General features: G+C 41.5%; 1 protein-coding gene across 3 annotated transcripts in view; it reads left to right on the top strand.

Moving 5' to 3' along the window:
* The window catches only part of sbf2 (SET binding factor 2), a 521,046-nt gene that overhangs the window by 195,513 nt on the left and 309,304 nt on the right, over positions 1–16,229 (top strand). For 2 of the 3 annotated variants that reach the window (XM_073049580.1, XM_073049579.1), the window contains exon 4: positions 2,585–2,707. The exons of the other annotated variant lie outside the window; for it this stretch is intronic. In XM_073049580.1, the coding sequence (XP_072905681.1) occupies positions 2,585–2,707 (123 nt within the window). The remainder of the gene's footprint in view (positions 1–2,584; positions 2,708–16,229) is intronic. 3 annotated transcript variants of the gene reach the window in all.

Raw genomic sequence — 16,229 nt, 5'->3', positions numbered from 1 at the left:
GAGACCACACGGAGTATTGTGTTCAGTTTTGGTCTCCAAATTTGAGGAAGGGCATTCTTGCTATTGAGGGAGTACAACGTAGGTTCACGAGGTTAATTCCCGAGATGGCGGGACTGTCATACGTTGAAAGCTTGGACCGACTGGGCTTGTATACACTGGAATTTAGAAAGATGAGAGGGGATCTGATTGAAACGTATAAGATTATTAAGGGATTGGACACGCTAGAGGCAGGAAACATGTTCCCGATGTTGGGGGAGTCCAGAACCAGAGGCCACAGTTTAAGAATAGAACCCATAGAACACTACAGCACAGTACAGGCCCTTCAGCCCTCCATGTTGTGCCTACCCATATTATTCTTATAAAAAAAGTACTAAACCCACACTACCCCATAACCCTCCATTTTTCTTTCATCCATGTGCCTGTCCAAGAGGCTCTTAAATACCACTAATGTTTTAGCCTCCATCACCATCCCTGGCAAGTCATTCCAGGCACTCACAACCCTCTGTGTAAAAAAAAAAAACCCACAAAAAACTTACCTCTGATGTCTCCCCTAAACTTCCCTCCCTTAACTTTGTACTTGGGGTTCTCCTTAATCCTACATGCCAAGGCCTTCTCATGTCCCCTTCGAGCTCTCCTAAGTCCTTTCTTTAGCTCCTTCCTGGCTACCCTATATTTCTCATGAACCCCTCCTACTTCCTGCTTCTTATATCTAACATATACTTCCTTTTTCCTCTTGACAAGTTGCCTCACATGTTTTGCCAGCCACGGTTCCCTTTTCCTACCATTTTTTCCTTGCCTCAGTGGGACAAACCTATCCTGAACCCAGCTCAAGTGGTCCCTAAACTTCTCCCACATTCCTTCTGTGCTTTCCCCTTTGAACATCTGTTTCCAATTTACTCTCGCTAGTTCCTGCCTCATCCCTTCAAAGTTAGCCCTTCCCCAGTTAAGCACTTTACCATTTCATCTGATTTTATCCCTTTCCATATCTATGCTGAAGCTAAGGGAGTTGCGGTCACTCTCACCAAAATGCTCCCCCACCAAGAGGTCTGTCACCTGACCAGGTTCATTACCCAGAACTAAATCCAGTATGGCTTCTCCTCTTGTTGGCTGGTCCACATACTGTGTCAGGAATCCTTCTTGAACACACTTGACAAATTCAGCCCCATCTATCCCTCTTGCACTCAGGAGGTGCCAGTCAGTATGAGGGAAGTTGAAATCACCCATAACTACAACCCTGTATTTCCTGCACCGTTCTAAAATCTGCCTGCTTATCTACTCCTCGGTGTCCCGAGGACTATCTGGGGGCCTATAGACTACTCCCAGCACAGTGATTGATCCCTTCCTATTTCTGACTTCCACCCAGACTGACTCCGTGAGGGCTAGGGCTATGAGGGCTAGGTCATTTAGAATGGAGTTCAGGAAAAACTTTTTCACCCAGAGAGTTGTGAATATATGGAATGCTCTGCCTCAGAAGGCAGTGGAGGCCAATTCTCTGGATGCCTTCAAGAAAGAGTTAGATAGAAGTCTTAAAGATAGTGGAGTCAAGGGATATGGGGAGAAGGCAGGAATTGGGGTACTGATTGTGGATGATCAGCCACATCGAATGGCGGTGCTGGCATGATGGGCTGAATGGCCTACTCCTGCACCTATTGTCCATTATAATTCTGGAGGAACTCAGCAGGCCAGGCAGCATCCATGGAAAAAAGTATCGGCGACATTTTGGGCTGAGACCGTTCAGCCTTACTCCACAGATGCTGCCTAGTCTGCTGAATTCCTCTAGTGTTTTGTGCGTTGCTATTTCATTATTCTTTTTTTTTAAGCACTGTTTGTTTATTTTGTAAGTTGTACTAATGTTATGCTTGTATTGCTGTCACACAACAACAAATTTCATGTCGTGTAAGGTGATAATTCACTTGATACTGATTCAGAACTTAGTATTTCTACACCTTCTTAATGAACCAAGGAGATATTGAAGTTGTTATTAGTATCTGTACGATTTTCCTTTAATAATGTTTGCAGCTGTTTACACTGAAATTGGGACAAACCACCAGAAAAAGTGTAAAATTAAACTGGTTATTAACCAGTTTGTTTATGGTTTGATCAGTATTTAATGGAAGATGAAATGCAAGAGAAGTTGATTATTGTATTGCAAGTCCATCATGTTTTGTCTGAATTCTGAAATGTTTTAACTTAAGCAACCTGGCATTCAATATTTCACTATCCAAATTAATTACAGGTGCAGATTCTAATAGTTATTAGGTACACAGTTTGATGGAAAAGTAGTTAATTAAAATCAAAAGATCAGTGGCTAGCACTGTAGCACAGTCCTCAGAAATACCGCAAATTCTCTGGCATTAAAATTTAGTTTGGTAAGACTGTTGTTGCTTTATGGACATCGATAGAAATTTTGATGCAGCCTACGTTATAGTTCAGGAGTCAGAACATGTAATATTCTTTGTTTTTATTTTTTAAAATTTTGAATTTGTAGTTCTCAAAAGCATGAAAATACAATTTGGTATTCTATAATCACAGAGCTTCTTTGTGCGTGACTTAAATTGTTTTCAATTTCTGAAACATGCTCTAGGGATGCAAACGTGATGAAATAGAAGGCGAGGAGGAGGATACAGGGTTAATCCAACCTGCACAAGTGTTTGCACCTAAAAGCTTGGTGCTAGTGTCTCAATTGGATTATCCTGAAATTTTCAAGGTAAGTGAAATATGATTAAATAATTATTCAATTTTTTTGATATTGATGGAAAGCTACTGCATTTAAATATTGAGTTAATGCACATTGAATCTTTCATGGCTGTGCAGCAAATGCAAATCTGATTTTTGTGAGTGATAACTAAAATATTTCATGAATATTTCCTCAGAGTTCAATAAAGTTGATTAATTTTTTTCTAGTCCTGTTCACATTTTTTTTGTAGTTAAGATATTTTTAAAAGAAAATTGGAAGGCTCCAATGCTATTTATTTTATGTTTGGATCTTCCTTCCCAGCTATTTAATATGCTTACAGTACTCAGCATGTCCTTGGTTGGATAAGTACAAGCTTATGGGTTGTGAGAGTGAATGGAGAGTTGGTGACTGAAAGGGTTGGTAAACTAAAAGCCTGATAATTTTCTGGCTCATAAGGTGTTGTTCCCTTCTGACTTTGCCAGGACTCCTTTTCCTGTGCTCCTCCAAGATAATCGGAGCCCTGGCCCTAGCCATATGCTCCTTCTGAACTAATTTGATGATGGGATTAAGCTGGGTGTCTCTTTGACTGTCACAAACAATGGCCTATAGGATACATGCCCTATTATTTTGAAATGAGAGTGAGATGTTTCATGGAGAGATCAATATGTAGAAGTCCAGTAACATTTTTGCTGTAAAAATGTTTCAGGTGGTAATGACAAATAGTTATTAACTTCCAAAGGAGTGGAACTGAGTTCAGATTAATGGTACTCTCAATTTATCATTTCAAATCATGTCGACATTTTTAAAAAATGGGCTTTGTACAGCTGGTTTGAAAAATGCACTTTTTACATCTAATCAAGCTTCCTCTGATTTCTTGAGTGTGGTGGTATGGCGTTGTAGTGTTTTTGGACTATTTCACATCACTGCAATTTGTTTTTGGTGTCTTATGCAAATTCCATAAGCAGATGAGAAAATTCAGAAATATTCCTCTGAGTGATAACATGGTGTTTTGGTAAAAGAAAACATAGAATATTTGAAAGCAACCAATTAGTGTGGTTATATTCAGAAATTTTGTTTTTACCACAAAGCAAATAGTGATATTTCAAATTGTGCCACACACTTGGTTTATAGAGATGCCTATGGAAGACGATTGGAGTATTTTATGTGTAATCTGACTTTACCTGTAAATTCTGCATGACTGTTAGTTGAAATTCTTATTGACTTTGTTGTTTGACAATACACTGAACTGGGCTAATTGCCAAGTGTTAACAAGTGGAGCATTGAGGTGATACTGCTAACACTGCAGCACCCCTATAGTTTGTGTTCAAGTGGGGTTTTTATCTTGCACTCTTGGAGTAGGCATTGAACTCTTAATCATGACTGATAGAAGCAGCGACTCGAGTTAACATGGGCTCTGGAACAATGCACTTTGCTACAGAGTGATTGGTTCTCTCTTTCCAGATCTTGACTTCCACCTGCCTGCCTTCAGCAAACATTACTGACAACCAGTCCAAACAAGACAGGCCAGGGACGGAACTTTGGGATCTTACAAGTCTCAAACACTCAATACTTCATCTGCATGGATGTGCGACTCCCCCTAGGTTTCTTCCCACAACCTAATGAAGTAGGTTACTAGGTTAATTGGCCTCTGTAAATTACTAAACTTAAGATCCTGCAGATGCTGGAGATCCAGAGCAACACACACAAAATGCTGGAGGACCTCAGCAGGTCAGGCAGCATCTGTGGAAATGAAGAGTCAACATCTTCAGGCCAGCATCCTTCATCAGCACTGGAAAGGAAAGGGAAAGATGCCAGAAGAAGTAGGTGGCAAGAGGGGAAGAAGGCCAAGCTGGAGGAGATAAATGAGGCCAGGTGGGTGGGGGAGGGGGGCTGAAGTAAGAAGTTGGGAGTTGTTAAGTGGAAAAGGCAAAGGCATGGAGAATCCTTTGAAAGGTGAATCATGGGAGAAAGGGAAGGATGAGAGACATCGGAGAGAGGTGATTGGCAGGTGAGGAGAAGGTGTAAGCAGCCAAAGTGGGGAAATAAAGAAGATGGAAGGGGACTGAAAAATTACTGGAAGTTGGAGAAATCAGTGTTCTACCATCAGGTTGGAGGCTACCCAGATGGAATACAGTATGTTGCTCTTCCAGCCTGAGAGCAGCCACATTGTGGAGGAAGAAGAAGAGGCCATGGACTGACATGTTAAAACGGGAATGGGAATAGCAATTGAAATAGTAGGCCACTGGGAGATTCTGCTTTTGACTGATGGAGCTGAAATGCTCGACAAAGCGGTCCTCCAATCAGGTTTCATGAATGTAGAGCAGGCAGCATTGGGAGCACCGGATATAGTAGAGATCGCATTAGGGTTAGGGTTTCGCATGTGAAGTGTTGCCTCACCTGGAAGAGCTGTTTGGGCACACTGAATGGATGTGAGGGAGGAAGTGAATGAGTAGGGATAAGTGTCATGGGGAGTTTAGTGAGGAGGGACAAATGGACAAGGGAATCACAGAGGGTGTGATCCCTGCAGAAAGTGGGGTGGAGGTAAAGGTGTGTGTGGTAGTAGGGTCTCATTGAAGATGCCTTATTACTTTCAGTGAGTAGGAGAATTAGGAAGAGAATAGGATTGTTATAGATTACTGTAAAAGGTTGCTTGATGGTCAGTACTGTCTGGGGCAGAAGGCCTTTTTCTATGTTCCATTACTCTCTGACAATAGAAGTGGAGGACTTGTAACTAAGATGTCTGAGGTAGCTGTTGGTTATATCTGGAATTATTGATTTATTTACTGTAAGGCTTTAGTATCCAATACTATGTCCTTTGATTTTTATGCCAGTAACTGAAAGAAGCAGTTAACATTTTAAATTTTATTAAAGGTAGATCCACTATATAGCAGGCTTATTGAAGGATAATGATGAGAAATGGGAACAAAGAATACTCATTTACTCTTTCACACTGTAGTCACGGAGCAGGGGATACCAAATAGGGATAGAGATTTATGTTTTTCTGGAAGAGAGTGAGTCTAATTTGGCAAATCTGTTAGAGGCAGTTGGTTAATAACATTGTCATATTTGGCTGACATTTTCTCAATTTGAAATAAAGTGTATTTGAAGTCACAAGAAGAGGGCAAAGATCTGTTTTGACAATGTGAATAATTACAAGTGGTTCAGAAATCATTGCTGTGGGAAATGAACATACAAGTTAATGTATTAATTCATGTTATTAATACAAGGATATAATTTATTCCTGGCTACTAAAATTATGTCATCACAATGTTTATATGCATTGTACAGAATCCATGAACAGTGCTGAAGAAAGTGAATTGTTTATTATTACTTTATTCATTAAAAGATTATAGTTTGCATCAGTCTGTCTCAAAGGACAATGGGTGATCATCATCAAAAGCCTGGGTGGAAGATATGGGGATCCTTAGGTGGATCAAGTTGTCAAGAATTGTCAAGAGTTCGCCTCTCTAGCTCACCAGTGTAGTCTGAAGGAAAGCTTATGAAGCAATATGTTTGGCATCAGCTTGGCTGCAGGAACTGCCGGGAGGATGTTCAATGATGTCCAGCTGCCTTGGGGGCTCCACTCTGGATTTGCTGTCTGGGTTTGCTCCATAGCCTTTGTCTCTGCCGAGGCTGCCCACAAAGCAGTGGGATTATTTACCCATCGCTGGGAATCTGGTTCACGAGCACCAGGGTGTGTCCACACATGGCTGGGCCTGCGTGCATGGGCCAGACATCCTCTCCGTCTTTTGTAGTTCAGCTTGAGTCCGAAAGGAATTTACTTTCCATGTGTTGCCAGTGAGGAGGCACTACATGGAGCCTGCTGTTGGAGAGACTGTTACTGGCAGGGAGAGACTTACACATTCAGCTCTCCTTTTCGCAAGACAGCTAACCAGTGGTGGAAGCTAAAAGTGAGAGTGGTAAGCACTACCCACTACACTACTGCACTAGATGCATCACAACAGCCATTTTGACACTAATGTATGTATTTATATTAAAATACTTTATATATACACACACACACACCCATCAGAACATTTAAGTTAATATTTTCATTGCAAGTCATTACAATTATTTTATATTCGCACCACTTCAGCTATTATTTATATATAGCCCATGACCAAATGAATTCATTCAGGTTGAACACAAATACACAAATTAATGAGCAATGGTGGGAATTCCTGAAGCTGGCCTTTTTCAACAGAGTCTTGGCATTGATGGGCACTACTGACTCAATAGACCAAAATAGCCTTTTTGTGTACCCAGCTTAAAAAGTAGGCTTGAACTACAGAATTGCTAGTTGTCAGTACTGGGTCATGAACATTACTTTCCTTTGGATTGCCAGTGAATTTTGTGCAGGTCAGAGGGTGTCTTTTCTTTCTTGCCACCCCTGCTGCTCTTTCTAGTGGTGATCTTGCCTATCCACTCTGAATCCTGTTACAGGGTTTAGTTACATTGTCAATTTCTTTCCTTTTACTGATGCAGCCTGACCTGTGGAATTCTTCTGGCAGACCACTGTTGCTCTAGTTCCAGCATCTGCAGTTTATTTTGGCTCCATTCACTCTTGAGCTCCTGTTGCTGGAGAAGGAGCCTATCACTCTGCGTTTGAGCAGTGTCTCTCTCTTTCTTTGATGATGTTGGAGGATGTTTCTGAGGTTCTGCATTTATGGACTTTTTCAGTCTTATGGTTTTTGTAATCTGGGCTTGATGTGTTTTTTTTGTGCTGGAAGAGGGAGATTTGGGGGCCGTTGTTCTTGTTGTCTTGCGTGCGGGCAGAGGGGGGGCTGGTTTTGGGAGCCAATGTTCTTGAGCTTCATTCAGGAGGGAGGAGGGTTTCAGGGGTGATGATCATGTTGCTGTTCTTTTTTTTGGGTGGTGGGTGCGTTTGCTATTTCTCTGTGAACTGACTTCCATGGTTTTCTTTGCTTCACGGCAATCTGGAGGAGGAGTATCTCAGAGTTGTATACTAAATGCATACTTTGATAATAAATGAACCTTTGAAGATTACTCAAATATTACAGAAATATTAAATACACAACACTCCTCCTTGCTTAGCTATAAACTCCAACTCAATATAGAATGCATTTTGGACTGTATACACAACATACAATATAATACAACTAGTATACAGGCATCCACAGCATAGTCAATTCTAAATTGTCCCATTCAGGTCTAAAGATTTAATTATCATGGAAGATTTCTTACTCTTGTGAAATAGTCTTTCCTGACCAGGGGGTTTATTTTTCTTGGTAGGTGAAACATGGCTGTGAAACAATCTCAGGTTCTGGGGCCTTCTGTGTGGTGGTTGTAGGAGTTGACTCTGAGACTGCAGGAGGTAGTTCTGACAGTGGTAGCTATATTTCTTCAGTAACAATTGACTCTGCTCTCCTCAACTAAGCGATGTGTGGCTTCCAGATGATATCAAATGTAATCACTGTGTGGGAGAATGGTCCAGTTCTGTCCTTAATCTTTCTGAGTACCTACTTTTGATCATCTCTGTAGTCCCTTGCAGGACTGCTTGTTCAGGAGTGAAACATTAAACTCTCCTTGTTTGAGGAGCCTTCAGTTTGTTTTAGCTGTATGTACTGCATACTCCTTCTGAGATTGGGTTTGAGGAGATCCAAGCGTAAAGGCAAGGGACAACCCAGGAACAGTATACAGTAGCTGGTGAGTAGTTGGTCGTGGAGTGTTCTGCATTGTGATATACAAGGAGAAAATTAGCGAGCTTCTGATTCACTGTTAGTTTAGTGCGTTCCTCTGACATTGTTCGCAATGTGTTCTTTACTGGACAAATCTTTCTTCCAAGTTATTTGCAGCTGGGTGATGTAATACAGATGAAATTTTCTTATTCCATTCCCAGAAACAGGGAGGTGCTGCTCTTGGCATCTTCTGAAAGTGTTGGCATCCTGCATGATGCATGGCTAGCTGCTTGATATGCTGATCATTCCCAGACCACCAGACAAAGCTTTGAGCCAACACTTTTATTTTAACAATGCCTAGATGACTGGCATGTAGCTCCACCAACACATTATCTCTCTGCTTGGATGGTATGTTAACTCTCAATCCCTACATCAGGCAACCATAATCTAGGGCAAGTTAATCTTGGAGTAACACATTGATGAAGGTAGAGCAGTGGATGTTTCAGTATGGCATTTGATAAGGTTCCCCTTGCGAAACTCATTCAGAAAGTAGCGAGGCATGGGCTCCAAGGAGACCTTGCTTTGTGGATCCAGAATTGGCTTGCCCACAGAAGGCAAAGGGTGGTTGTGGATGGTTTGTATTTTGCATGGAGGATGATGACCAGTGGTGTTCCACAGGGATCTGTTCTGGGACCCTCCCCCTTTGTGATTTTTATAAATGAGCTAGATGAAGAAGTAGAAGGGTGGGTTAGTAAGTTTGCTGATGACACAAAAGTTGGGGGTGTTGTGGAAAGTCTGAAGGGTTGTCAGAGGTTACAGCACAACATCGATAGGATGCAGAACTGGGCTGAGAAGTGGCAGATGGACTTCAACCCAGATAAGTGTGAAGTGGTTCATTTTGGTAGGTCAAATTTGAAGACAATATAATAATGGTAAGGTACTTGGCTGTGTGGAGGATCAGCGAGATCTTAGGACACACAAAGCTGCTGTGCAGATTGATGGTGTTGTTAAGAAGGTGTATAGTGTGTTGGCCTTCATCAACAGTGGGATTGAGTTTAAGAGTCGTGAGGTAATGTTACAGCCATGTAAGACCTGAGTTAGACCCCACTTGGAGTACTGTGTTCAGTTCTGGTCATGTCATTGCAGGAAGGATGTGGATACTATAGAGAGAGTGCAGAGGAGTTTTACAAGAAAGTTGCCTGAATTGGAGAGCGTGCCCTTATGAGAATAGGTTGAGTGAACTTGGCTTTTTCTACTTGGAGCAACAGAGGATGAAAGGTGACCTGATAGATGTGTATAAAATGATGAGAGGCATTGATCGTGTGGGTATCCAGAGGCTTTTTCCCAGGGCTGAAGTTGCTAACATGAGGGGGCATAGTTTTAAGGTGCTTGGAAGCAGGTACAAGGGAGATGTCAGAGTTAAGTTTTCACACAGAGTCTGGTGTGTGTGTGGAATGCACTGCCAGCGAAGGTGGTAGAGGCAGATACAATAGGTCTTTTAAGAGCTTAGAAAAATAGAGGACTATGCAGTAGGGAAATTCTAGGTAGTTTCTAGAATAGGTTTCATGGTCGGCACAACATTGTGGGCTGAAGGGCCTGTCATGTGCTGTAGATTTCTGTGTTTCTATGTTAGTAAAATTGGGAGAACTACAGTTTCTGCTGCCCATTCCAGCCATTTTGGGTGACCATGTAGACCTGAGACAGTGTGGAGTCTTCTGGTTTCCATTTGGAGATTTCTCTGCCATAATAGGGACTCTTTTGATTTGTGTTAGGAAGAATGCGTCGAGGGGAGTGTCTTTTTGTAATTTTTTTCGGTATTTCCTTTTCCAATGGTAAATGGTGCAGTTCATCAGCATTTCCATGCTTAGTCATCATCTTGAATTCAATCTTGTAACTGTGTTGTCCAAGAAACAGAGCTCGTCTCTGCATTTGTGCTGCTGCTGTTAGTGGTACACCCTTCTGTGAAATGATATGGACACTAGTGGTTGATGATCAGTAATGAAGGTAAATTCTCTCCCATACTGGTACTGGTTAAAATGCTTTACACCCCAAACCAGAAGCAAAGTCTCTGTCAATTTGTGCATAATTTTTCTCTGCAGTGGTAAGGGAATATGAAAGGAGAGGGGAGTACCGAATTAAAAGTATTATATATGAATGCGCCAAGTATAAGGAATAAAGTAGAGGAGCTTGAGACTCAGTTGGAAATTGGCAAGTACGATGTTGTGGGAATAACTGAGACATGGCTTCAAGCGGACAGGGCCTGGGAAATGAATATTCAAGGATATACATCTTATCGAAAGGACAGACTGACTGGCAGAGGGGGTGGGGTGGCTCTGTTGGTGAGGAATGATATTCAGTCCCTTGCAAGGGGGGACATAGAATCAGGGGATGTAGAGTCAGTATGGATAGAACTGAGAAATTCTAAGGGTAGAAAGACCCTAATGGGAGTTATCTGCAGGCCCCCAAACAGCAGTCTGAATGTAGGGTGTAAGTTGAATGAAGAGTTAAAATTGGCATGTCGCAAAGGTAATGATACAGTTGTCATGGGGGATTTCAACATGCAGGTAGACTGGGAGAATCAGAATGGTACTGGACCCCAAGAAAGGGAGTTTGTGGAGTGCCTCCGAGATGGATTCTTAGAACAGCTTGTACTGGAGCCTACCAGAGAGAAGGCAGTTCTAGATTTAGTGTTGTGCAATGAACCAGATTTGATCAGGGACCTGGAGGTAAAGGAACCATTAGGAGGTAGTGACCATAATATGATATGTTTTAACTTACAATTTGAGAAGGAGAAGGAAAAATCGGATGTGTCAGTATTACAGTTGAACAAAGGGAACTATGGAGCTATGAGGGAGGAGCTGGCCAAAGTTCAATAGAACAATACCCTAGCAGGGAAGACAGTGGAACAACAATGGCAGGTATTTCTGGGAATAATGCAGAAGGTGCAGGATCGGTTCATTCCAAAGAGGAAGAAAGATCCTAAGGGGAGTAAAAGGCGGCCGTGGCTGACGAGGGAAGTAAAGGGCAGTATAAAAATAAAAGAGAAGAAGCATAACATTGCAAAGATGAGCGGGAAACCGGAGGACTGGGAAGCTTTTAAAGAGCAACAGAAGATAACAAAAAAGGCAATACGCCAAGAAAAAATTAGGTACGAAGGTAAACTAGCCAAGAATATAAAGGAGGATAGTAAAAGCTTCTTTAGGTATGTGAATAGCAAAAAAAAGTTAAGACCAAAATTGGGCCATTGAAGACAGAAACGTGTGAATTTATTATGGGGAACAAGGAAATAGCAGATGAGTTAAACAGGTACTTTGGATCTGTCTTCACTAGGGAAGACACAAACAATCTCCCAGATGTAATAGTGGCCAAAGGAACTAGGGTAAAGGATGAACTGAAGGAAATTTATATTAGGAAAGAAACGGTGTTGGATAGACTGTTGAGTCTGAAGGCTGATAAGTCCCCGGGACCTGATGGTCTGCATCCCAGGGTACTTAAAGAGGTGGCTCTAGAAATCGTGGACGCATTGGTAATCGTTTTCCAATGTTCTATAGATTCAGGAACAGTTCCTGCTGATTGGAGGGTGACTAATGTTGTCCCACTTTTCAAGAAAGGAGGGAGAGAGAAAACAGGGAATTATAGACCGGTTAGCCTGACGTCAGTGGTGGGAAAGATGCTGGAGTCAATTATAAAAGAAGAAATTACGACACATTTGGATAGCAGTAGAAGGATCAGTCCGAGTCAGCATGGATTTATGAAGGGAAAATCATGCTTGACTAATCTTCTGAAGTTTTTTTGAGGATGTAACTATGAAAATGGACAAGGGAGAGCCAGTGGATGTAGTGTACCTGGACTCCCAGAAAGCTTTTGATAAAGTCCCACATAGGAGATTAGTGGGCAAAATGGTATTGGGGGCAGAGTACTGACATGGATTGAAAATTTGCTGGCTGACAGGAAACAAAGAGTAGTGATTAACGGGTCCCTTTTGGAATGGCAGGCTGTGACCAGTGGGGTACCACAAGGTTCGGTGCTGGGACCGCAGCTGTTTACAATATACATTAATGATTTAGATGAAGGGATTAAAAGTAACATTAGCAAATTTGCTGATGACACAAAGCTGGGTGGCAGTGTGAAATGTCAGGAGGATGTTATGAGAATGCAGGGTGACTTGGACAGGTTGGGTGAGTGGGCAAATGTATGGCAGATGCAGTTTAATGTGGATAAATGTGAGGTTATCCACTTTGGTGGCAAGAACAGGAAGGCAGATTACTATCTAAATGGAGTCAAGTTAGGAAAAGGGGAAGAACAATGAGATCTAGGTGTTCTTGTACATCAGTTAATGAAAGCAAGCATGCAGGTACAGCAGGCAGTGAAGAAAGCTAATGGCATGCTGGCTTTTATAACAAGAGGAATTGAGTATAGGAGTAAAGAGGTCCTTCTGCAGCTGTACAGGGTCCTGGTGAGACCCCACCTGGAGTATTGTGTGCAGTTTTGGTCTCCAAATTTGAGGAAGGACATTCTTGCTATTGAGGGAGTGCAGCGTAGGTTCACAAGGTTAATTCCCGGAATGGCGGGACTGTTATATGTTGAAAGATTAGAGCAACTGGGCTTGTATACACTGGAATTTAGAAGGATGAGAGGGGATCTGATTGAAACATATAAGATTATTAAGGGATTGGACACACTGGAGGCAGGAAGCATGTTTCCGCTGATGGGTGAGTCCAGAACTAGAGGCCGCAGTTTAAGAATAAGGGGTAGGCCATTTAGAACAGAGATGCGGAAAAACTTTTTCACCCAGAGAGTGGTGGATATGTGGAATGCTCTGCCCCAGAAGGCAGTGGAGGCCAAGTCTCTGGATGCATTCAAGAGAGAGTTAGATAGGGCTCTTACAGATAGCGGGGTCAAGGGATATGGGGAGAAGGCAGGAACGGGGTACTGATTGTGTATGATCAGCCATGATCACAGTGAATGGCGGTGCTGGCTAGAAGGGCTGAATGGCCTACTCCTGCACCTACTGTCTATTGTCTATTGAATGTGATGTGGAGGCTTTGGGGCATTCACTTCCATCACTGATAACATGAGATATGACTGCACCTACATCATAAGACAAGGCAACACAAGCAAGTTGCACTGGATGATATGGATCATACTGTGTGAATACAGTGCCTGATGTCACTATTTCCTTTATCTTTTTGAAAGCCACCTTGCACTGCTTTGTCCATTGCCATTTTTCCAAATCTGCAACAATAAGTTCAAGGGGTGGAACACAGTAGCCAGGTTTGGGAAGGACCCTTTTCTCAACACACTTGTGTAATCCTTGTGTGTCAGTAGTGTGGTCATAGTAAGTGATACTTGTTTCAAAGAATTCACACTTATTGGATCATGCTCTGAGCCCATAATATGCTAACTTTTTAACACTGTCTTGAGATTTTGGAGATGTTCATTGTCATCTAGGTAACACTGAGTGCCTTGGCAGCTTTGCAGTACCTGGTCCATAGCTTTCTACAAGAGCGCAGGTGCAACTGCAACTCCAAAAATGCCTGTTATAATGTTAGAGCACCTTGTGAATGTTATAATGAGAAACACTTTGGACTCTTCTTAGAATTTCTATCTATAGATAGGTTGTGGCACTTTCATTTAACACTATTTTACCCTTGATATGTTTGAGTATTCCAGCGCCATCCTTGAACACTGTCGTGGAATCATCCAGTGTCTTTTCTTATTTCACTTGGCTTCATTTCATGGGATGTGGCATACAAATGGTGGGTGGATCTCCAATCAAGTTATAGTTGCCTCCACAATGCTGTTCCTCCTATTTTTTAACCACATACAAGCTTATTGTGGCTTGTTGGTTGTTGCATTTCACTGTTACGAATGTTATTCAAACTTGAGTTATCTTTTCTACACTATTCTTATTTGGATATCTGCAGGGTTCAGTTTAGTATCTTGGAAAAGCCATTCAAACTCATTTTGTAGAATGATTGAAACAGCCGGACCGCTGTCCAATTCCATGTTAATTAATTTGATATTAACCTTTGGTGTAATCTATCTTGCTTGTCTATTGTTGGTTTTCACATTGTAAGTCTCAAAGCTACACAGTCCTGTGTCACCTTCATTATTATCGGAGTTTTCATCAACTGCATGCAGTTTAGTGCTCTTTTTGGAACTGCATCTTGACTTTTTATCTTTTTCTCTTTCATATGCAGTCTATTTAGTTTTGTCTGCTGGACATACTCTCTGTATTTTACTTTGTTGCATTTTCTGCAAGTTTCGCCTTTAAACCTGCATTGGTGTGGTGTATATGAGTCCCTGCCACAATGGTAACACAATTTGTTTGGACAGGCCTGTTTCTGTTTTAGCATTGCAGATTTGTTCAGGCTTGCATTCATTCCTGACTGCAACTCATTTACATTTCTGGCTGTGGTTTCCATTGATACAGCTATTTCAACTGCTCTTTTAAATGTAAGTTGTGCTTTATTTAGGAGCAGTTTTTGAATGCTTTCTTGTAATGTTCCCCAAACTAAACAATTTCTCAGTGCAATGTTAAGCTTATTGCTCAGACAACTGCTTCAATTCAGCCATGTATGTTGAAATGGACTCCGCTTCCTTTTGATTCCACTAATGAAACCTAAAGCATTCTGCAATCTACAATGGTGTTGGTCCTAGATGATCCTGCAATATTCTCGCTATATTAGCAAAATTCATTTTGGCTCTTTTTGTTGGTGTTTTCAAAATTCAAAATAAACTGTGTGCCTTTGAACCTAATGCAGGTAGCAAAATTTGTACTTGTTTTTCCCTGGCTATTTCATTTGCTTCAGAGTACTGCTCAATTTGCTTATTATTCATGAGCCAGTTTCCCATTGAGGAATCAAATGCGTCTATATTTCTGATGTAGCCAGACATTTCTTGTTTAATTTTATTATCTTCTCCTGGTACTCATGGTTTATGAACCTGTGAACTCTTGTTTACTGCATTTTTTCAAAACTCTGTTGTGTCTTCCCTTTGAAAAAACACTTGCTGCACTGCTTTAAAAGAAAAAGAACTCCGATACAGTGGCATGCAAAAGTTTGGGGACCCCCGGTCAAAATTTCTGTTACTGTGAATAGCTAAATACGTAAAAGATGACCTGATTTCCAAAAGGCATAAAGTTAAAGATGATGTGGATTTTGAGGTGTGTTTAAGATCATTATCCTGTTGTAGAAGCCATCCTCTTTTCATCTTCAGCTTTTCTACAGATGGTGTGATGTTTGCTTCCAGAATTTGCTGGTATTTAATTGAATTCATTCTTCCCACTACCAGAGAAATGTTCCCTGTGCCACTGGCTGCAACACAAACCCAAAGCATGATTGATCCACTCCCATGTTTAACAGTTGGAGAGGTGTTCTTTTTATAAAATTCTGTACCCTTTTTTCTCCAAACATACCTTTGTTCATTGCAGCCAAAATGTTCTATTTTAACTTCATCAGTCCACAGGACTTGTTTCCAAAATGCATCAGTCTTGTTTAGATGTTCCTTTGCAAACTTCTGATGCTGAATTGTGTGGTGAGGATGCAGGAAAAGTTTTCTTCTGATGACTCTTCCATGAAGGTTGTATATGTGCAGGTGTCACTGCACAGTAGAACAGTGCACCACCACTCCAGAGTCTGCTTAATCTTCCTGAACGTCTTTTGCAGTCAAACGGGGGTTTTGATTTGCCTTTCTAGCAATCCTACATGCAGTTGTCTCAGAAAGTTTTCTTGGTCTTCCAGACCTCAACTTGACCTCCACCGTTCTTGTTAACTGCCATTTCTTAATTATATTACAAACTGAGGAAACAGCTACCTGAAAACGCTTTGCTATCTTCTTATAGCCTTCTCCTGCTTTGTGGGTATCATTTAATGTTAATTTTCAGAGTGCTAGGCAGCTGCTTAGAAGAG

The sequence above is a fragment of the Hemitrygon akajei genome, chromosome 6 (assembly GCF_048418815.1).
Source record: "Hemitrygon akajei chromosome 6, sHemAka1.3, whole genome shotgun sequence".
Classification (NCBI taxonomy): Eukaryota; Metazoa; Chordata; class Chondrichthyes; order Myliobatiformes; family Dasyatidae; genus Hemitrygon; species Hemitrygon akajei.
Note: the sequence above shows the minus strand (reverse complement) of the source record. Positions and strands in the feature narration are given on the sequence as shown.